The following is a 23,596-nucleotide window of genomic DNA, read 5'->3' on the forward strand; positions in this document are numbered from 1 at the left end:
TAGCAGCACAGCACCACCAGAGCCCCTCCTCATCATGAGGACTCAAACACATCGCCATCGAGTTGAAGACGGCTCATAGCAACCCTATTGGACAGGGTCCTATACTCAATGCTGTAACCCTGTACAGGGGTACAAAGACTCGTCTTTTTCCCCATGGAGCGGTGGGCTGGTGGTCTGAACCTGTGACTTGTGGTTAGCAGCCCAATGCGTAACTACTACACCATCATCATGAAGGTGTTGCAAACCAGGCACCCTTGCGTCTGTTGTAACCATGAGCCTGCGTGCCGTCTGTCCTCCCATCCCATCCCCCTACACCCACCGGCACGAGCCCCAGCCGTTTGCGATGCACCGGCCCTGCCTTAGCCCGGTCGCTGCCACCGCAGCCCCTAACTGGGCTGCCTCAGCGCCCAAGACCAGGTGGCTCTGTGGATCAGAGGCCACTTCCACTGGACCTGGGCCCTCGCGTCCTGCCTTGAGAGGCCTGGGGTTGCTGGCGGGCTGCCGCGGCAGGATGGGCCTGGCCTCCGATGCCCAGGGCAAGCGTGGGCTCCGCCGCCCTCAGTTTCCCGGGTCTAGCAGCAAATCCACCGCAAAAGCCTCTGGTACTTGGGTCCCCAGGGAGGCGGGGCCTGCTCCCTGACAGTTGGCAGGGAGATAGGGCCCTTCCCACAGGTCATCCAGAGCCAGGTTCCCGCCACGAGCAGACGCCCCAGAAAAGCCACCCGAGTTACCATTTGATTATGAGAAACACCTGTTATACACAGTGAGGGAATGTTCTAGAACAGTCTTTATAATTAATTTAAACAGACACTAGGAGCCAGGTGAAAACTCAAAACCAAATCTGTGCCCTTGAGTCAATCCCCACTTATTGAGACCCTATAAGACAGGGGAGAACTGCCCCTGTGGGTTTCTGAGACTATCATTGTTTATGGAAGTAAAGAGTCTTCACATTTTCCAGTGGAGTAGCTGGTGGTTTTGAACTGCTGGCCTGGTAGTTAGCTGCTCCATGAGTACCCACCAGGCCACTATCTTTCCATTCCAGTTGGAAGTGAGCCTGAGGTGGCAGCTCCCGAAAAGAGTGGTTCTAGCTCCAGAGAAGCTTCTAAAAGAGCTGAGCACCAAGATTTTTGCTACCTGGGGTCAGCAGTTCAAAACCACCAGCTGCTCCGGGGTAGCAAGAGGAGGTTTTCTACTCCTGTAAAAGTTATAGTCTCAGAAACTCAAAGAAGTAGCTCAACACTGTCCTACAGGGTCACTGAGTCAGAATTGACTTGATGGCAGTGAGTTGAGTTGGGTTGGGTTGGGTTGGGTTGGACAACTCTCAGTTTTCCTTTGCCCAGATTCCTCCTCCAGGGAGTTGAGAGTCTCTCTGTCACTGAAGAACTAACTCAGCCACTGCCAGTACCTCGTCCCATGATCATTCACCAAGAACTGTCCCAAGAGCTTCCCAGGAGCCAGGCAGGGTTCTGGACTAAGCTTTGGGGCCACTTCTGCATAGTCACCCAAAACCAAAAAACCAAACTCACTTCCATTGAGTTGATACAACCCTATAGGACATAGCAACCCTATAACACAGTGTAGACCTGCCCCTACAAGTTTTTGAGAGGTACTCGAATTCTCCTCTCGTGAGTTGAGACCTCCTAAAAGGCCACTGTGGTTTAAGACCTGATCTTCTTTTCCTTGACTTAGAAAACTCTGTGGCAGGGCAGATGCCGACACCACCCCCGCCCAAGTCACCCAAGTCACCCCAGCAGGCAGCGTCAGACCAGGGACGAAGCGGTCAGCAAAGGTAAGCTCCATGGTATGAGAGGACTAGGTCTTTGAGCTGTAGACAAGCCTTTGGAAGAACTGGCCTTGAAGGCTGTAGTCTGGTGGTGAAAGTAGGGCAACACACATGACTTCCCAGAAATGTGGATCTGATTATTAGGGGGGCGGGGATGGAGAAAAATGAAACTTCTCTGAGCTCACAGTTCTACCCAGAGTGGGTCAAGCTGGCCAAGGGGTGGGACAGAGGGCCTTGGAATGCATTTCATTAAAAGCCATCACATACCATTTCCTCCTCCTAAACTCTGATCAAGTATTATTTTGACAAGCCAGGGATGGGATTATTCGCAAATAATAATAACAAATTCTGAAGCTACTCATGACTGCCATAGCATGTTTGACAGCCATCAGAAAACCAATCAACAGAAAACCAGTCAACAGATGGGATAGCTCCCAAGGAACAATCTCAGAGGGAAGAGTTTCTTGACTCCCACAACCTAAAAGTATCTTAAAAGCCACCCATGTGAAGTGATCTCTCATACCGATTTCCCAATAACTGTGCACTACCATGTGAAACTCACCCAGGGAGAAGGCTGAAGGGGATGCGATAGCGATACCCAGCCAGAAGAAAACAGAGCTGAACTCAGCCACAACGCCTGGGAGTCCAGGCAGGTCCTTAAAGCAAGAAGCAGAGGTAGGTACAATAATGGAATTTTAGACTCCGTGGCTCTTCAGCTTCTGAACCATTGCTGGGTGTGGTGGATGTGACTTTATTTCAATGGTGTTTCAGGCTACAACACTCCCCCACCCCATTCCCTTTCTTTAATCTGTTATAATTGAGGTTTAAAACTCAAACTCAAAGGAGCCTTGGTGGTGTAGGGGTTGCATGTTGGGTTGCTAACCTCAAGGTCACAGTTGGAAACAACAGCTGCTCCTCAAGAAAGGGAAAGATAAGGCTTTCTTCTCTCACAGGGGCCTATACAGATACGGTGAGTCTGAATTAACTCGACGGCAGTGAACTTGAGCATGGAAGTATGACTGATCAAGGCACAGTCATTGGGACACACTTGAAAGAGACCACAGTGGTTATTCACTGGGCTGTGATCCACATGGTCAGCAGTTCCAAGCCCCCAGCAGCTCTGCAGGGAAAAGACCGGGCTTTCTACTCCCATACACTGTTACACTCTCAGAAACCCACAAGGGGTCGCTAGGAGTCAGCATTGACTTGACAGCAGTGAGTTTTGAGTGAGAAACATCCATGAAACCATCACCAGAATCAAGATTGTCCTTCCGTGGGCCCTGTTGCAGTCCCTCCCTCTTCTCACCCCCAGGCCCCACCCCCATGCAACAACTGATCTGCTTTCTGTCACGATAGATTAGATTGCCTTTTATTGCTGGTTTTTAAGGGTTAATGAGGGCGAGTCAAAAGCATTGGTCTGAGGGCTCCAGTGAGTACAAGCACGGCTTATTCCAAACAGGATGTGCCTGGCTGGTTGTGTTTATTTTATTTACACGTGGTTCTGGAATCGGGGTGGCTGCAGCAAACTTGCCTTAGTCTCTTTCTCTCCCTGCCTGCCATGTAGTCGGTGCCAACTCACCACGACCTCATAGGACAGGGTAGAACTGTCTCTGTGGGGTTCCGAGACTGAAATTCTGTATAACCCTTTAGAACAGTGTTTTTCAACCGTCCTAGTGCCATGACCCTTTAATACAGGTCTTCATGTGGTGGTTAACCCCCTAACCACAAAATTATTTTCATTGCTACTTCATGACTGTCATTTTGCTACTGTTCTGAATTATAGACCCCCAAGGGGGGTCGCGACCCACAGCTTGAGAACCTCTGCTTTAGAGGGTGTAGCAAGCCCTGGCCTTCTCCCTTGGAGTGGCTGGTAGTTTAGAATGGCTGACCTTATGGTTAACAGCCCAATAAGTAACCACTACATCACCAGGGTGCCTAAAAAAGGGCGGCGGGTAGGTCCAATCAAGACAGTGACTTCCGAGGAGATCTGCTGGGCCAACTCACCTCAGAAGGTTATGGTGACAATTTGGGGGGATTTTCAAAGGGGTAATCTTTGAAAGGTTTTTCTCAAAGGACACAGGATGATCCTGAGGGCTTATTGTGAAGAAGTTTTAAGAAAAGTGTAAACTGGGATTGGTGAGAAAAGAGCCAGAAAAGTTGTGCAGAAGAATCATCTTTACATCGCAACAAAGCACCTGCTAATTCTTCCAGGGCAGCAAGGTCTGTCTCCCGAGAGTCTGACTGGGAAAACTCACTCCATCCACCCTCTTGCCCTCATCTTGCCCCTTCAGACTTCTTTGTGTTCCCCAAGCTCAAAGACCACTGAAAAGCAACACAGGTTTTCAGTCTCCAAGGATACCAAAGTACCGCTTCCATGTGGTATAAAATCAGAGAGCAAAGAATTCTTCCGGGAGGGCTAGCAAGAACGAAAGACCACCTTGAGAAGAGCACAGCCCTAGGTGGAAGACAGGTCAAGAAACGATAGGGTCACATTGTAATATGTTTGTTTCATAAAGGAGCCTGTGATTTTATAGCAATACTTTTGACTCACCCTTGTTGGTGGCCAGAAAGCACTATGGTGACACAGTGGTTACTCATTGGGCTACGAACCATAAGGTCAGTCGTTCAAAACTACCAGTTGCTCCATAGGAGAAAGATGGGGCTTTCTACTCCAATAGTTAGTCTCTGAAATCCACAGAGGCAGTTCTGCCATGTCTTAGAGGGTTACTATGAGTCATCATCAAATTGATGGTGGTGAGTTTTGGTTTTTGTGGCCAAGTTCTCTGAAGAGCAAACTCCTAATGTGTGTTATCCTGGGTACATTAGGGAAACAAATCCACAGAAACTCATATGTATAAGAGAGAGTTTTATATAAAGGGTAAGTGCACATCAATAAAACATCCCAACCCAGTGCTGCCCAAGCTCACAAATCCCATATGTCTGACACCAATCCACAAAGTCCTTCTCCATCTCACAAAACATACACTATGGCATCGACTGCTGGAGGAAAGCCAAGTCAGTGAATGTGTAAGCATCTCAGCACTGACAGGGGTCTCCACACTACTGCTCCAGCACCCAGGGCTGCATCCGGGTAGGTCCATGAGGCTTCTCCCCAGGGATGTCCAGCAGGAAGTGAGCCTTGCCAGCTGAAGTAGGGAACTGGCTAAGGCAGCTGCACCCTGGTCCGACCATCACAAAGCAAGTGACTCAAAAACTCAAAAGGCAAGGCATTTATCCTTCCGCCCTTCAATTAACCCCACCTGTGTTTATCGTCCAGGTTGGCACAATAAACTTTAACTATATCAAAATATAAAAGTTCTCCCAATATCAGTTAAGAAACAAACAAGCAAACTAAAAATCAACCTTGCTGGAAAACTCATGTAGGCCTGCATGGGGTGAGGGTAGGGGTTAGAAAGGGCGATAGTTTAGAATTAAGTAAGATTTCTTCACTACTGAAGAAAGGCAATCCTAACTTTCCCTAGTGAGTGAGTACAAAGTCCACCCTGGACTTTGAGAAACTCCTGAAGATTATTTCCGCTCCCTGGGTGGTTCAAACAGCTTGTACTTGACTACTAGCTTAAAGGTGGTTGGTTCAAAACCACCCACTGGTACCAAGGTAGAAAGACCTGGCAGTCTGTTTCTGTAAAGATGACAGCCAAGAGAACCTCATATCCTACTGACCACCGAGTGATCCTAACTTGCAACTGTCCTGTAGAGACAGTCTCTGAATCCTGATTAGGAGAACAATGTGGGGCAGATGAAGCACCACAGAGTTCTGTGTAAATCCGTGGACATACGTGGAAATCCAGGCCTTGTGCTAAGTGTTTTAAGAAACAAAACATGGTCATTATTGTGTACTAATTAATCATCAGAGAGCCCGAGCCCTGGACCTCATGGTCCATATTCCACCCCCGGGTGATTTTACCATCTTGCGGCTATGAATAGCAGGACAGGTGATGCCTACATTTCTGTCTTCAGTGAGAATCTTGCTCCCATCTATCCACCAATCATCAACACAACGCCTACCTGAGGGCTCCCCTTGTGTGTCTGATTGACATTGCGTGTGTTCACAGGGAACTTCCAATATTCTCCCCCTAGCCCACTCTTCCTTGACGTTCCTCTTAATCGATGCTGTCACAGCGCTGCACACGGTTCAGACTGGGAACTGTCAAGATGTCCTTTACGCCTCTCCTCCACATCTCACATCAGTTCCATAGCAAATTCAACCGGACGGATAGTCCCTTTCAGACCACCTCCTCCACCCCTTACCTCCTCCTAAGAAGGGGAAAGGCTTACTGAGCTGGTAGATGTCCACAGTCAGAGGGGACCACATTGTGAGACACCCTACCAGGGGACCCCCCAGCCCAGGGCTCCCAGGCCCTATCCTGTATAACACGTAAAGATGGGACGGGGGGTGGGAGAAGAACTGCTACTTCAGGGGTGCACTATGGTGAGTGCAGCAAAGACATCAACAACCGCCATGATAGTACATTAGAACTCTTCCCAAGATGCATTAGTGTGTTCAATGCCATAGCATTGGTTATGACCAATAACAGCCCTATGCACAGCAGAATGAAGATCCTCGACATTGTTCTTCTGCCCAAGCCCGTTGTTGCAGCCACGATGTCAATCCATCTCCTTGAGGGCCTTTCTCCTTTTCACTGTCCCTCTACAGAGCCAAGCAGGATGTCCTTCTCCAGGGACTGGTCTCTCCTGGCAATATGTCCAAAGTATGTGAGACAAAGTCTTGCCACCCTTCCCTCTAAGGAGCACTGTGGCCTACGTCTTCCCAGACAGATCAGGTTGTCCTTTTAGTAGGCCATGATACTTGGATTATTCTTCACCAGCAACACGAGTCAAAGGCATCGATTCTTCTTTGGTCTTCCTTATTCAATGTCCAACTTTCACATGCATTTTGTGGCTTAGTCAGGCACACCTCAGTCCTCAAGGTAACATCCTTACTCTTCAATACTCTAAAGAGGTCTGTACAGCAGATTTACCTAAAGCAGTGGTTCTCAACCTGTGGGTCACGACCCCTTTAGGGGTCAAAGGACCCTTTTGCAGGGGTCACCCCAATTCGTAACAGTAGCAAAATTACAGTTGTGAAGTAGCAACAACAATATTTTTATGTTTGGAGGGATCACCACAACATAAGGAGCTGTATTAAAGGGTTAAGGCGTTAGGAAGGTTGAGAGCCACTGACCTAAATAAATACATCTTTTGATCTCCTCACTGTGAATGGATTGTGGATCCAAGCAAGACAAAATCATTGATCACTTCAACCTTTTTGGACCATTTGTGAGGATTTAGCTCCTCTTAATGTTGAGTTGTCATCAGCAAATGCTTCAAGTCCTCCTCACTTTCAACAAGCAAGGTTGTGCCATCTGCATATCACAGGTTGTTCACAAGCCTTCCCCCTGATCCTGATGCCACACTCTTCTCCGTAGAATCCAGTTTCTCTGATGACTTTCTCAGCATATCCATTGAAAAAGTATGGAGAGAAGATACAACCGTGATGCCCACCTTTCCGAATTTTAATCCAGGCAAGATTCCTTTGTTCTAGTCACACAACTGCCTCTTGATCCATGTACAAGTGCCTCCTGAGCACAACAATGAACTGTTCTGGGATTCCCATTCTTCTCAAGGTTATCCACAGTCTTTTACGGTCCACACAGTCAAAAACCTTTGCATAGTCAATGAATCCCAAGTGAACATTTTCTGGTATTCTCTACTTTGAGCCGAGATCCGAGTTGTAGGACATCCCATACTTATCATCCCCCATGTTGGTACCACCTAACCGTGGAAAGGAAGCCTGTGACAACGGGGATGTTGTCAGCTGGGTAAGATAGGGCTTCGAATCAGAATAAGTTGATTCCAAGGCAATGGCTCTCAACCAGGGGTGATTTTGCATCAGGGACATTTGACACTATTTAGAGACATTTGGGGTTCTCACAAAGGGGAAGGAGAGTTGCTGCCAATAGAAGGCCAGGGATGCCACTGAGCATCCTATAATACACAGGATCGCCCGCACAACGATTATTTGCCCCCCAATATCAATCAAGCCGCAGCTGAAAACTCTCAGTATGAGAGAGCAGCAAGACGCATTTTTCCTTGTAGCTCTGAGCCTGGGACTTGAGAGCAAGTCCCACTGAATTGACCACATAACATCCTGTGATACCCAGTGCCAAAGGAAGTGGTAAAAGGGTCACTGTGGGAAATGAAATTAGACAGAAAACTTGTTGGCACCCCTTTGGCTAGCAGGTAGGGGTTCTATTAAATTCTGCACACCGATGTGCAGACAGCTAAGGAAGACAGTCAAAGCTCAAAATCCATTTGCAGAGTCCCCACACCGGTTAAGCCTCCATTGAGTTCCCTCAAACCATTGAACAGGGAGGTGAACGGTCTTGTCCACAGACGGAGTCCACTGTAAAGTGGATCATGACAGATATTGTTAGGTTAAAATTTAACATCTTGTCATTTATTTTCCCTTTGGCCCTGTTTGTAACTTTTCCTAGTTTTTATTAGTTTCTGCTTTCTACTGGAATGAGGGTTTTCTGTGTTCAATTTTTATTGTTGTTGCTCTTTCTCCTCCTCCTCCCTCTCTTCCTTCTCTTCCTCCTCCTCCTCTTCTTTCTTCCTCTTCCTCTTCCTCCTCCTCCTCCTTCTTCATATGACTTTCTTCACATGAAATCCAAGATAGCTAACCCTAAAGAGACAGCAACTAGATCAATAGTTTCTTGGGCTTATAACAAGGGATGTTGGTAGGACAAGAGAGGCTTCTCACAGTGGATTCAAGAATTAAGAAAATGTACCAACATGGGTTGTGGTAATAATTCCACAATTCTTTTTAATGTATTGGAACCATTAAATTGCATGCTATGTGAATGTTATGTCAATAACGTTCTTGAAGAAGAAAAAGGAAGAAAGAAGAAGAAGAAGAAGAAGAAGAAGAAGGTGAGAGAGAGAGAGAGAGAGAGAGAGAAAGAAAGAAAGAAATGAAAGAAAGAAAGATAGATAAATAGATAGATAGATAGATAGATAGATAGATAGATAGATAGATAGATAGATAGGTAGATGGGGAATTCAAGGTCTGTTCCCCTTGAATGTGATAGGCCCTGGGGCTACTTTGACCAGTAGAATACAGTGGCATCCACTTACCAGTTTCCAGAGCTTATAAATGTGGAAACTTCCACACTGCCTTTTGGAGGACTCACTCTTGAAGAGCGAGCTGCCCTATAAGTCTTATGACCTGGAGGCTACCATGATGTGAGGAAGCCCAAGCAGTCTCGTTGAGGGGCAATTTGAAAACAACAACAACAGAGGAAGGTCAGCCCCGGCAGTTCCAGCCATTCCCACCCAGGCTTCAAGGCTAGGAGGGATACCTTTTGGGACCTTTGAGCCCAGTCCATTCTCCAGCTGAATCCCATGAGTGACATATGAACTGAGGACATAGGGGCAGAAGAGTCACCCTGTGTCCTGACTAAATTCCTGACCCATGAAATCAGGCTGCCTGTCAAGGGCTCTTGTTTTCCGCCATTAAACCAGGGACGTTAAGGTGGTTTGTTACATCCCAGAAAATGATCAGATCAAGGGTTTTCCCCTGTGCTTCCCCACCTTTGCTATTGGCTGAAAAAGCCTGATGATGGAGTGTTATACCTGGACACTCCCCTTCTTTCCAGTTGTGCCCAAGAGCTTTTCCAAGGACCATCATCTCCATCGGGCTTTTATCTTTCAATCCTATCCCCATGGTTCATTGTTCACCCTGCACGTAGCCAGAGAAACCGCTTACAAATCAGATCATCCAACTCCCCCCACTTAAAACCTTTACACGTAACACCCATTGATTGTACTTAGAACCAAATCCAAGTCCCACAAGGCCTGCTGACCCTGCCTCCCTCTGGGGGCCTTCTCCCCTCTATCATCTGCTTCAGCAGGTTGCTACCACTGGGGCCTTTTGGACTCCTTACCATCCCAGGGTCTTGCTCTAGAATGTTCTTTATTCACTTCGTCACAAGGTGGAGGATTTCCAAGAGGTTCTACCTGGCTACTCAAACCAAAGTAGGCCTTGCCCCCACCTGACTACTACCCCAACCCCTGTTTCATTCTCGTCACAGCCCTCAGTACTGTCGGAAATGACTCGTGTTTGTCAACTCATTGGTTAGACATGGACACAGTCCAGAAGGATTCCTCGTCCACTTGCTGAGCGGCTTGACTCCTCGTGAATCAATGGCATTGAGAATCCTGTGGAGCAGAGAGCTCTCCTCCGACACACACAAGGTCACTGTGAACGACCTCTGTGGAGTGGGAATGAGGTCTTGCATGATTTAACTTACTCTAGTATTTACATTTTTTTTACAGTATTGCATTAATTCTGAAAGGTTTTGCACTCTTAAAACCAATGGCATCCTGAGCACATCTCCTCAGTCCTCTCTGAAGACAGAAGAGCAACAGTTAATGCCTCTGGGCCAGCCTGACCTCTGTCCTTGTCCTTGGGAAGTAGGTTCTTTTTGATCTTTGTTAAAAAGTGAGAAAGACCTCCTCTCTCTGCTGACTCTCTCCCCTTCTCCTCAGTCATACTTCTGCCTCCTCCTTCCATATCCACATCACTTCTGAACTGTGACCCCTTTGATGTATCAACTGCTACCTTCTTTAGGAAAGAGCCCTGTTGGTGCTGTCGGCTAAACATTGGACTGCTAACCGCAGGGTCGGTGGTTCAAGCCCACCAGTCGCTCTGATAGAGAAAGATGAGGCTGTTTGCTCCAGTAAAGATTTGCAGCCTCAGAAACTCTACATAGGGTCTCTCAGGGTCTGAATTGGCTCATTGGCAGGTGCGTTTGGTTTAGGATTCCATCGGTCCTTAGTAATGATAGTAGAATTCTTTATCTTCCCCCATCCCCCTCTTCCAGCGTCTAATCAAACTGGAGTTGTTCATGATGTTCACCATGTTGATCTAATGTGTTCATTAGTTAGCTCTTCCACCACCTTTCTTTGACTTTGCCCGGGGACCATTGCCTTGGGACCTAGGCCTGGTCATTTTCTTCTTCTTCCTCCTTTGTGGCTTCTTGACAGTATAGTTGGAATTGTATTGTCAGAAAGAACCACCAAGACTGTGAACCTCCAGTCTCCAGGGAAGAGCTTACCAACATAACTTTGCTTGGGTCTATAGCAAAAGAAGATGGAACCCAACGTTCAGTCTTCTACATGTAGGTCTACTCTCAGGATGAAAAAGCTGGGTTGGGGTGCCCTCTAGTGGGTTGTTTTCTACCTTTGCATTTTCCCATGAAAAAAGAAGATTTGGGGGGGACAGACGCCCTGGTTTTAAGTCCTGTCTTGACCATGGACTTGCTGCAGAACCACGGACGGAGCACTTCATCTCCCCTGGTCTCAAAGCCTTCCATGTAACAGAAGAGTTTAGATGATCTGGCTCTTTCCTATTAAAACCCATCCCCACCAGTGGCCAGGATGGTAATGACTCAACTCTCAGGAAACTCTCTCTCCCCCAAAGCAAAGATCAAGCTGGACGAAATGAAGACTGGGCATTTGCCCCAAAGCATTCAACAAAGAGAGAAATGCCCAATAAAATCAACCGGGGCCAAGGAAGAATGGTGGCAGTCTGGTTCTGTAGGTCTCCTATAGTTCTTTGTAGGAAAGCTGAGAGGATCAGAAAGGGCAACAAAGTGGAGGAGGCAGACTTATGTGGGGCCAACCCAAAACTTGCTGCCATCGATTCGACTCCAACTCATAAAACTCCATGCTCAGGGATGTTGCTGAAACTGATAATTACCTGGTACCAAGGGCTCCAGTAGAAAGAAAATGTTTTGGAAATGTCAATGGCAACCTATGTACGCATGTGCTTGATACAATTGATGTATGGATTTTATAAGAGCTGCAAGAGTCCCCAGTAAGATGATTTATTAAATTTTTTCAAAGGGGGAGAAAATGATAATTACCTCAGTAGCAAAAGGAAAAATAATAATGGAAGGTCCGGGCTGCAGCTAGCCTGGAGTTGCAGTACTGATTGTGACAGTAGACAGACCAACAGATCATCCTGGACTTGAACTTGGACACCAAGTCAGAGGACTTCAAAAGCTGCCTCCCATGCTCTGTGGTCTCGAATGCATGTATACAGTGACACACACGTTCAGGAGAGAGTGGCGAAGGTGCTGTTGTTGCTGTTGTTGTTGTTGTTGATGTTGTTAGGTGCCATAGAGTCCGTTCCAACCTTTAGTGACCCTGTGCACAACAGAACAAAACACTGCCCAGCCATGCACCGTCCGTACAATTGTTCCTATGCCTGAGCCCATTGTTGCAGCCACGGTGTCAATCATCCATCTTGTTAAAGGGCTTCCACTTGACCAGGGATGTCCTTTATGATGTCCTTCTCCAGGGACTGGGTGTCTCCTAACAATATGTCCAACATGTGTAAGGCAAAGGCCTTTCCGAAGGAGCACTCTGGCCTTACTCCTTCCAAGACAGACCTGTTTGTCCTTTCAGCAGCCCCTGGTGCTTTCGGCGCCAGCACCACAATTCAAAGGCATCGGGTCTTCTTTGGTCTTCCTTATTCAATGGCCAATTTTCACGTGCCCAGGAGGCCATGGAAAAATACCCTGGCTTGGGTCAGACGCACTGTCGTCCTGAAAGTGATACCTGTGCTTTTCAATCATCTAAAAAAGTCTCATGCAGCAGATTTTCCTGAGGCCACAACGTCCTGGTGAGGCTCTACTGCCTGGTCGGACACAAGCCCTGTGAATAATGAAGCGAAAACTGGGACAACGTTGTACATTTGGGGAACTTTCAGTGCATGTTCCAAGTCGCACTGAGATCCACTGGCAAAGTGAAGAGGTCTTTTTGGCTCGGTGTGTGCTTCAACCTTTGACCAAATACTGACTGCTCCTTAAGTGAAAGTAGGCCAGGGATGATGCCTAGGAAATCAGCCTTAAAAATAAACAAGCAGAGACTCTTAGCAGATACACCAGTGGCTATACGCTGTGATAGGAACAGTCTCTAGAGAATTAGTCCAGAAAGATCACTAAGCAAATAAACAAAACAATAAGTGTTAAACCCGGCGGTGGCAGCCACCATTCCTCCAGGGAGAGGTGGTCAGACTCCATATGACTGCACTCTATTATTAAAATTACTCATTTTTCAGCAAAAATGATATGAGCCCGGCCAAGCAGTCAGAATAGCCAATTAACAACAACAACAAAGAACAGTCAATAGAAAGTGTTTCCCAGGAGGCCCAGCTGGTGGCCTTAGCAGGGAAAGACCTCAAAACAGCCATGTGAATCCATTTAAAGAAGTAAAGGCAAGATTTCGTCTTTCCTCCTTTGGACGTGTTGTCAGGAGAGACCAGTCCCCGGAGAAGGACATCACGCTTTGTAAAGCGGAGGGAGGACAGAAAGGAGGAAGGGCCTTGATGAGATGGGAGCACACAGCAGCTGCCACAATGAACCCTTGTGAGGATGGCGCCGGACCGGGCAGTGTTTCGTTCTGTTGTGCCCAGGGGTCACTAGAGGTCAGAACTGACTGGCTGGCACCTAACAACAATGAAGAGGTAAACGAAAGTACAAGAGCAATGCCCCGTCAGATAACAATGATCAAACAGACAGACACGTGAGATAAGCCATTTTCGGGGGTGCAGGAGGGATGCTGGTGGTCAACACATGATGACATGGTCTGTAGCAAACATGAGGACCCTCCAGGCTGCCAGCACGCAGTAGGTGGGAGGATGAGGGAAGTGGGAGTCAGGGACACCTATCAGCGGGCAGGCTTTTGAGCCCTGGTTTCACTGTCAAGAATATTCCAGAAAGGCTGAGCTGCAAGTGTGCTGAGGGACTAAGAGTGGGGGCTCAGGCTTTGCTCCGCTCACAATCCTTGTGCCCACACCATCAGCCATCAATGTTCTGCCTCTACAACCAGAAACTGCAGGAAAGCCCTTCCAGCCTCCTTCTGTTGAGAACGCTCACCTGAAAGGAGAGCTGCCCAGGGTACTCCATCATTCATCGCTGTATAACGACACAGATCACTTGCACAGGTGGCCTCTAAACCTCTACTAACAAGAGTCATAAGAGGAGAGGGGGAGGCTCTTTGGTCCTTTGGGGTGAAGAGGACTTTTTCCAGCCTGGTGAGTGGTGAGCAACAGTGAGGCGGTGTCATAGGCTGAGCTGCAGCCGCTCGTCAGTTGGGTCTCTGGAGTTTCTTGGGCAGGTACAATTTCTACATCTGTTTTGTTTTGTTTTTCCATTATAGGGGAAACCAAGGCCCCAACCTGGAGACCTGATTGAGATTTTTCGAATTGGCTATGAGCACTGGGCCATCTATGTGGAAGATGATTATGTGGTCCACCTGGCTTCCCCGAGTAAGAGTAGATATATTCCATTGAACTGTGAGATCCAAGTTCACTATTGTGCTCCTCAGCTGCTGCCCTTTGTAGCAATAAAACACGCGGAAGGCCCGGCGTGTACTGTGTAAAAGAGCTCAGACTCTGCATCAGTCATCATAGCGTGAAGAGATAGGAAGTGCAGAAGGTGGCCTCCAAGTGCCTGGCCTTCTAGAGCATCCTTTATTTTAAATTAAAAAGAAATCAAGTGCTTGAATCTCCCTTTGGTATCGACAGTAGTTAGGTGTTGTTCGGTCTTGTAGAGTTGGTTCTAACTCAGAAACCCATTTGCGCATCAGAACAAAGCAATGCCCAGTCCTAAGCAATCTTCCCAGCGACTGTTCTGTTTGAACTCGTTGTTGCCACCCTGGGGTGGATCCAGTGCATTGAGGGTCTTCCTCTTCTTTACTGATCTCCTGCTTTACCAAGCGACCTGTCCTTCCAACAGACTTGTTCCTTCTTCTGCCCGTCAATGATATGTGATTCAATATTTTTCCCAACACCACAATTCCAACATATCCATCCCCTTCATTCTTCTCTGTTCCTTGTCCAGCTTTCCCTTATGGATGAGACCATGGAAAACCCCATGGTTGAGTCAGGTGCACCTTAGTCCTCCAAAGGACACTTCTTCATTTGAACACCTTCTACAAAACTCTGACGCAGCAGATTTTCCCAGTACAAAACATGGTCTGATTTCTTTCTCTCTCCTTTTGAAATAAATCACTTTATTGGGGGCTCTTACAGCCCTTATAGGAATCCATACATCAATTGTATCAAGCATATTTGTGCAGATGTTGCCATCATCATTTTCTAAACCTTTTCTTTCTACTTGAACCCCTGGTATCAGCTCCTCTTTTTTTCCCCTTCCTCCCTCCCACCCTCTCACCCTCATGAACTCTTGATAAATTATAAGTTATTATTTTCATATCTGACACCATCTGCTGTCACCCACATTTCTGCTGTTTATCCACTTGGGAGGGTTATATGTCAATCATTGTGATCAGTTCCCCCTTTCTCCTCTTCCCCGCCCCTTCCTCCTACCCTTACGGTATCACTACTCCCATTACTGTTCCTGAGGGGTTTACCTATCCTAGATTCCATGTGGGAAGAGCCCTTATCTGTACCAGTGTACATGCTTCAGTCTAGCTGGATTTGTAAGGTAGAACTGGGATCACGATAGTGGTGAGGGGGAAGCATTCAAGAACTTGAGGAATGTTGTGTGTTTTGTCAGTGCTATACTGCACCTTGGCCGATTCGTCCCTTCTTTGTGACCCTTCTGTGAGGAGATGTCCAATTGTCTACAGGTGGGCTTTGGGTCTCCACTCTGGCCACCCTCGTTTGCATTGATATGGTTGTTTGTTTTGTTCTTATAATACCTGATATCTGATTCTGTCGACGCCACATGATTGCTCAGGCTAGAATGCTTCTTCCATGTGGGCTCTGTTACCTCCCTGCTAGATGGCCACTTGTTTATCTTCCAGCCTTTAAGACCCAAGATGCTATATATTTTAATCGCCGGGCACCATCAGCTTTGTTCACCACCTTTGCTTATGCAACCATTTTGTCACCAATTGTGTCAAGAAGGTGAGCATCACAGATTGCCAGGTAACTAGAACAAAGTGTGCTTGTGTTGAGGAAGGACTTGAGTAGAGGCTCAGTGTCTGTCTGCTACTATAATACTTAACATATAAGTATATGTACATAGACCTATATCCCTATCATTATATAAATATATTTACATACATATGCACCTATATTTATACCTCTATAAATGTCTTTTGCCTCCTGTCTGATTTCTGGATTGTTGCTTCCCTGGGCATCGACTGAGAATTAAAATGAAATTCTTGACAACTTCAATGATTTCTCTATTTATCATGATGGTGTTTGTTGGTCTGGTTGTGAGGAGTTTTTACTTCTTTAGGTTATGGTATAGTCCACACTGAAGGCTATATTTTTTTATCGTCATCAGTAAATGCTTCAAGCAAGATTTTCTATCTGTAGAATGCAGGTTGTTCATGCAGGTTGAGCTTTCCTCTGATCCTGACGCCGCATTCTTCTCTATCTCGTCCAGCTTCCTGTATTATTTGTTCAGCATACAGATTGAATAAGTACAGTGAAAGGATACAACCCTGATCTATCCATTTTTTTCTGATTTTAAACCATGCAGTATCTCCTAGTTCAGTTTCATCAACTGCCTCTTGCTCTATAAAGGTTCTGCTTGGCCACAAATAAGTGTTGTATTCTCCTTCTTCAAATTGTTCTCTACAAGTTGTTGTGATTCCAATGAAACATGGGTAAACATCATTCTGCGATTTTCAACCAAGAGCCATCGGGTATCAACAATGATATCCCTCATGCCACATCCTCTTCTAAATCTGGCTTCAATTTCTGGGAGTTCCCTGTTGATATACTGTGGCAACCATTTTTTAATTGCCTCCAGAAAAAAAATGTGTGCAATATTAATGGTGTTATTTAGTAATTTCCTCGTTCTGTTTGGTTGTCTTTCTTTGGGATAGCACACAATTTGGATCTCTCTGGTTGTTTGGCTGGGAGCTCTCTTCCAAATTCCTCAGCATAGACAATTGAGTTCATTCATTTAGTGACACATTTCCAGTGGTATTCTTTCTAATCCTAGAAACTTGCTTTTTACCAGTGCCTTATTCGTTGCTTTTTGAACTTTTTCCTTTAGCACCGTCAGTTCTTGATCATATGCTATCTCCCGAAATTGTTTAATGCAACCAATTATTTTTAGTATAATGACCCAGTTATTAATTCCATCTTCTTTTGATGTTTTCTTCATCATTCAGTATTTTGCCCATAAAAATGTTAAGTTATGCAATTCAAGGCTTGATTTTCTACAATTCTTTCATCTTGAGAGATGACAAATGTGTTCTTTATCTTTTATTTCTTTAACATCAGGTGTCTGCACATTTCATTATAATACTTTTACTTTTTGTCTTCCTGAACTACTCTTTGAAATTTTCTGTTCAGCTCTTTTACTTATTGTTTCTTCCATCTCCTTTAGCTCGTCTACATCCTGGAGCAAGTTCCAGTCTCTTCTGACATCCATTTTGGTCTTTTCTTTTTTCCTTGTCTTGTTTAATGACTTTGTTTTCCTCCTATATGATGTCATCACACAACTTGCCTGGTCTTCTGTCTACTCCTCACTGTGTTAAATCTATTCTTCAGATAATTTCTAAATATCGGTTTGAAATACTCAAAATGGCATTTTACTTTCTCGGACTTGTTTTTATTTTCTTCTGCTTCGGCTAGAGCTTGCATATGCCTTCTTCCGAGTGATCCTAGGGAGCTTTCCCACTACCTCTTTTCATAGATGTAGTTGCTTTGATTCTTGTTTATTCCGTTCAGTAAGGTTCAAGTGCAGAGTCACTATGCTATCAAAAATGAAGAAAGAAAAAATATTTGCAATGAATAAATAGTTGGTCTTTCCATAAATCCTACCACGTCACCAAGGCCATATTCTTCACCGTTTTCAGGTTTCCCATTATAACCGCCACTTGTCTGTCAGTGTATTGTACTATGGTGGGTTGCTCGTTGCTGTTATGCTGGACTCTGTACTATTGGTATTTTAAATATCATCATGGTCGCCCAGGGTTGACAGGCATCAGTGGAGCTTTCAGACTAAGATAGAGTAGGAAGAAGGAAGAGACAGTCCACTTCTCAAAAGTAAACCAGTGAAAAGTTTATGAGTAGCAGTAGAACGTTATCTGAAATAGTAGTAGAAATGATCCCCTTGGGTTGTAAGCCACTCAAAACACAATTAGGAAAAGCTGTCTCCTCAATGCAGTGTCAACCTTCAAGGCACAGCTAGTGACAGTTTGGGGATTTTCATTTGCTGATGTGGCAGGACTCAAAATGAGAAGAGCTGCAATCAACCATTCATAATCAGAATGTGGAATATTACGAAGTATGAATTTAGGAAAAATGGACGTCATTAAAAATGAAATAGACTGTCTAGCTCGGAAGCAACAGAACCCACAGGGAAGCACATAAGCCTGTGTGATCACGAGGTGTTGAAGGGATCAGGTAGCAGACACCAAAGAACAAAAACCATCTTTGTGTGATCAATTTCCCCATATAAATGCTGAAGACAAATGTGTGCATAAGTAAGTGTGGTGAAGAAGGCTAATGGTGCCCAGCTATCGAGACATATAGCGTCTGGGGTCTTAAAGGCTTGAAAGTAAACAAGTGCCCATCTAGCTCAGAAGCAACAAAGCCCATATGGAAGAAGCACACCAACATATGTGATCATGAAGGGTCAAGGGGACCAGGTATCAAGCACCAAGGGAGGAGGGGGGATATCATATCATCGTGAATGAGGGGAGCGCATGATGGGGACCCAATGCCCATCTGTAGACAACTGGACATCCCTTGCAGAGGGGTAGTGGGGAGGAGATGAGTCACTCAGGGTTCAGTGTAGCATTGATGAAACTCACAACCTTCCTCTAGTTCTTAAACGTTTCCTCGCCCCCACTATCATGATCCCCAAAATTCTACCTTACAAACCTGGCTAGACCAGAGGATGAACAGCGGTGCAGATGGGAACTGGAAACACAGGGAATCCAGGACAGGTGAACCCCTCAGGAACAGTGGTGAGAGTGACGATACCAGGAGGGAAGAGGGAAGTGGGGGAGAAAGGGAATACCGATTACAAGGATCTACATATAACCTCCTCTATGGCAGATGGGCAACAGGAAAGTGGGTGAAGGGAGATGCTTGGCAGTATAAGATATGATAAAATAAATTATAAATTATCAAGGATTTATGAGGGAGGGGGTGCGGGCAAGGAGTGGGGAAAGAAAAATGAGGAGCTGATTCCAGGAGCCCAAGCGGAAAGCGAGAGCTTTGAGAATGATAAGGGCAATGAATGCATAAGTGTGCTTTATACAATTGATGTATGTGTGGATTGTGATAAGAGCTGTATGAGCCCCAATAAAATGATCTTAAAAAGAAAGAAAGAAAATCTATATCCCGGGCATTAGGGAGCTGAAATGGATTGTTATTGGCCATTTTGAATCAGACAATCATCTGATCTACCATGCTAGGAATGACAAGTTGAAGTGGAAAAAACATCGTGTTAATCATTGAAAAGAACATTTCAAGATCCATCCTGAAGTATAATACCCCCAGTGATAGGATAATATCATATACCTGCAAGGAGGAACAGTTAACAAACACAATTATTGCTCAACTTTACCCACCAACCACTAATGCAAACGATGAGGAAATTGGTGATTTTTACCAACGTTTTTAGTTTGTAATTGATCAAAGATGCATTGGTAATTACTAGTGCTTGGAATTTGATAACATTACAGCTTTTCCCCCTTTCAAAACCCTGCACTCTAAACAAACAAAAGGAAAACTCTTATTGAGACTCTCAATTATTTGAAAGCAGATGAAAGCAAACCTGCTCTGGGTTGAAGCTAGTTGGTGCCCTCTGGGGACCTGTCTGGTTACTTCTTTCTACCCCTGCAGATGTGACCTGGACAGCTTAAACCCCATTATAATCATGTAGCTGGGGCACCATGCTCAGTAGCTCTCAAAGACTTACCGAAGGTGGTAGACACGTTTACTTGTGAAGGCCCGAAGTCTGGTTAGGAAAGCAAGACTCTAATCTAAGGACCAGTTAAAAGTCAAGTCAGTGCAACACTGAATGCATTCTAGGGCCACCTAGAAGGTACTGGTAAAGTTTAATAAGCCAGATCTCTCCGCGAGGGTTGCGAGCAGTCATATAGGGCAAAGCCTTCATGGGGGAGCTGGTTTTTATAGTTCATCTAGTCCAGCCCCCTATCCCCCTCCATGCCTTCTGCAGATGGTCAAACAAAGGTTCCCAAAGGGAGCAGCTTACTTTTAATCTTAGAGTGAGTCGCTGCTCGGTGCACTGCTCCTAGCCACTTTCCGACTTTGGTTTGCTATTGGTCTCTAGGTGAGGAGTTTGAGGCTGGCAGCATTACTTCTGTCTTTAGCAACCGGGCCATTGTAAAGTACAGTCATCTGGAAGATGTGTTGCATGGCTGCTCCTGGAAGGTCAACAACAAGCTAGATGAGACCTACCTGCCCCTGCCCGTGGACAGGATTATCCAGCGTGCAAAGATGATGATTAACAAGATCGTGCAGTACAGCCTAATTGATGGGAACTGTGAGCACTTTGTCAATGACCTCAGATACGGCGTGTCCAGGAGTCAGCAGGTATGTCACCCTTTGCTTTAAGGATGACTTCTTGTGGACCTTTCAGGAGTGAGGAGTTGTCATCTCATTGGTGATCAGGACAGGAGCCAGTGACAGTATCATTTGTGGTACCAACAGGGCCTTCTAGCTTTACAGGATCTTATGGCTCAGGTAGCATTTTCACCTGTACTAACCCATGGACAGAGAGCTAGTTGCCATCAAGTTGGCTCATGATTCCCTGTAGGTCCACCATGAGTTGGCATCAACTCAGTGGTAGGAGTGAGTGGAGGAGTTGTTAACCACAAGGTCAATGGTTCAAACCCAACAGCTGCTCCTGTGGAGAAAGACGAGACTGTTCCCATAAAGATATAGCCTCGAATTGACTCAGTGGCAATGGACTTGGGTTTTTTGGTTTTGTTCTTGTTATTTTGGTAAAGATACGAAAAGGAGACCTGGTGGGGTTGTGGGTTAATCACAAAGTTCAAACCCACCATCCTCGCCACAGGAGAGCGATGAGGTTATCTGCAGATGAAGCTCTCTGCGTTCTTGAAGATTTGCAGGTTTAAGAACCCTGTATAGGATAGGTATGAGTTGGAATAGACTTAAGGGCAGTGGATTTGGTAAGGTACCTTGCAGTCACAGTGGGTGAGCTGTTGGTGGAAAGGGTGTTTACTTGACAGTCACTCCACAGGAGAAAGAGGAGGCTGTCTGCTTTTGTAAAGATTTACATGCTCAGAAAGCTTCAGGAGCGGTTCTGGTCTGCTCTACAGTGTCACCATGAGTCAGAATCAACTCACTGACAATGGATCCCAAGCCTCAGAATTATGAGAACCAAGCCCAAATCTAAATGCATGCTCTTAGTTTACTGTATGAGATTGACCAAGTGAATTCTCTCTGGCTCTTCGATTCTCCATGGGAAAGATACGGGTCTTGTTGGTGGTGAAACTCTTTGACCCTTTGCTTCTGAGCCTCACAGTGGCCAGACCTTGGACAGAATGGTTCTGAGAAACAGGAGCCCTGGTCCTCCCAAGAGAAAGGAAACAAGTCTGCTTTGGATATCTATCTTGGGCAAGCCTAGCTTCTCGTGGCCCCTTGCAGATTTAGGGTTTGGGAAATGTAAGCAAACACAGGCTGCTTCCTCTTTTAAGAAAGGGCCCCACTCAGGCCAATTCCTGAAGGGGAACAGTAAGACAGGGTTGGGGGGTAGGGAAACAGGCATAGGACTATGACTGACTATGCTGTGAATGGATCTGCTTTGCAGGTAGAGCATGCCTTGATGGAAGGAGCCAAGGCTGCAGGAGCAGTCCTCTCTGCAGTGGTGGACAGCATCAGGCCCAAGCCAGTGACTGCTTGAAAAAGCTGAAAATTCCAAGTAGAGGAAGAACTATACCAACATCAGAAGCATCATGTGCCCCCTTTCCTCCAATTGCCTTCGTATCTCAATGGGCCCCCGTCAAAAAGATTTGTGAACTTCTGGAAGAATCTAGAATGTTCCAATTACCCTTCCAGAAAATACATCCATGGAATTTTAGAATGGCAAGCTGTGGGTGGTGTTGGTTACCCTTGATTCTGACCCATGGAGACCCCAGGTGTTACAGAGTTGAACTGTTCCATAGCGTTTTGCTCAGCAGTGCTCTCTGGGGAAACAGACTGTCAAGCTTATCTTCTGTGGCTAGAACCACAACCCCTTAGGTTAAGCACAATGGGAAAGATTCCACTTCGATTATGGGACAGTCATAATTATATGAAATGTACTTTTAATATATTTATTAACTTTGGGGAGAAGAATAGGCCTGTTTGTTGCTTAGGCAGACCTAGACTCCATTGCTGGGATGTGCCCAGTGATGAGAAACCCTCTTCAGGAGTTCCTTCCATTGAGCTGACCCATGTCTCTAGCTTCTTCCTATCCAACCTAGTCTGGATCTTTTGGACCACAGTGTGGTTCAGGAAAGGAAGACTTTAAGGAAATTGGTGACTGAATATTCAGGGTCAATTATACCTTCATCTAGGAACATTTTTCCCAGGAAATGTTGTCTTTTTGGGAAGTGGTATTAACAAACTCAGGGACAAGGGAACAACAAGTGATCCAAAGTCAGTGGTGAGGGTATAAGAGGCCTGTTAGGGCTTGACCAAGGGCAATGTAACCGAGAGGAAATACTGAAACCCAAATGAAAGCTGAGAATGATAGTGGGACAGGAGGAAAGTAAAAGGAAATAGAGGAAAGAACTAGGAGGTAGAGGGCATTGGTGGAGGTCTAGATGCAGGTATGTACATATGTAAATACACTTATTTATGATGATGGGGAAATAGATCTATGTGCATATATTGTAGGTTTACTATTAAGGTAGCAGATGGACATTGGGCCTCCACTCAAGTACTCCCTCAATGCAAGAACACTTTGTTCTATTAAACTGGCATTCCATGATGCTCACCTTCCCGACACGATTGCTGAAGACAAATGGGTGCATAAGCAAATGTGGTGAAGGAAGCTGATGGTGCCCAGCTATCAAAAGATATAGCGTCTTGGGTTTTAAAGGCTTGCAGGTAAGCAAGCGGCCATCTAGCTGAGAAGCAGTCAAGCCCACATGGAAGACGCACACCAGCTTGTGTGATCACAAGGTGTCGAAGGGATCAGGTTTCAGGCATCAAAGAAGAAAAAAATCTTATCGTTGTGTGCTCACCTTCCCAATATGAACACTGAGGACAGATGGGTGCATGGGAAAATGTGTGTAGAAAGCTGATGGTGCTCAGCTATCAAAAGATATAGCATCTGGGGTCTTAAAGGCTTGAAGGTAAACAAGTGGCCATCTAGCTGAGAAGCAACAAAGCCCACATAGAAGAAGCATACCAGTCTGTGTGATCATGAGGTGTCGAAGGGATCGGGTATCAGGCATCAAGGAACAAAAACTCATATCATTTTGAATGAGGGAGAATGCAGATTATGGACCCAAAGCCCATCTGTGAGTAACTAGACATCCTCTTACAGAAGGGTTGCGGGGAGGAGATGAGCCAGTCAAGGTGCAGTGTAGCAATGATGAAACATACAACTTTCCTCTAGTTCTTAAATGCTTCTTCCCCCAACCCCCGACCCCTACACTCATGATCCAGCTAGACCAGAGGATGTACAGTGGTACAGATAGGAACTGGAAACACAGGGAATCCAGGACAGATGAACCCCTCAGGACCAGTGATGAGAGTGGTGATACTGAGAGGGTGGATCAAAGGTAGGGTAGAAAAGGGCAACT

The 23,596-nt window shown here is 45.8% G+C and overlaps 1 protein-coding gene across 1 annotated transcript; it reads left to right on the forward strand.

Moving 5' to 3' along the window:
• Positions 1–271: 271 nt before the first annotated feature.
• PLAAT5 (phospholipase A and acyltransferase 5) lies at positions 272–21,705 on the forward strand. Its single transcript, XM_075547546.1, has 6 exons — positions 272–602; positions 1,690–1,789; positions 2,350–2,458; positions 14,033–14,141; positions 20,110–20,372; positions 21,613–21,705. The coding sequence occupies exons 1-6, from the start codon at positions 272–274 to the stop codon at positions 21,703–21,705; spliced, it is 1,005 nt and encodes a 334-aa protein (XP_075403661.1).
• Positions 21,706–23,596: the final 1,891 nt, after the last annotated feature.

The sequence above is a fragment of the Tenrec ecaudatus genome, chromosome 4 (genome assembly GCF_050624435.1).
Source record: "Tenrec ecaudatus isolate mTenEca1 chromosome 4, mTenEca1.hap1, whole genome shotgun sequence".
In the NCBI taxonomy this organism is placed as follows: Eukaryota; Metazoa; Chordata; class Mammalia; order Afrosoricida; family Tenrecidae; genus Tenrec; species Tenrec ecaudatus.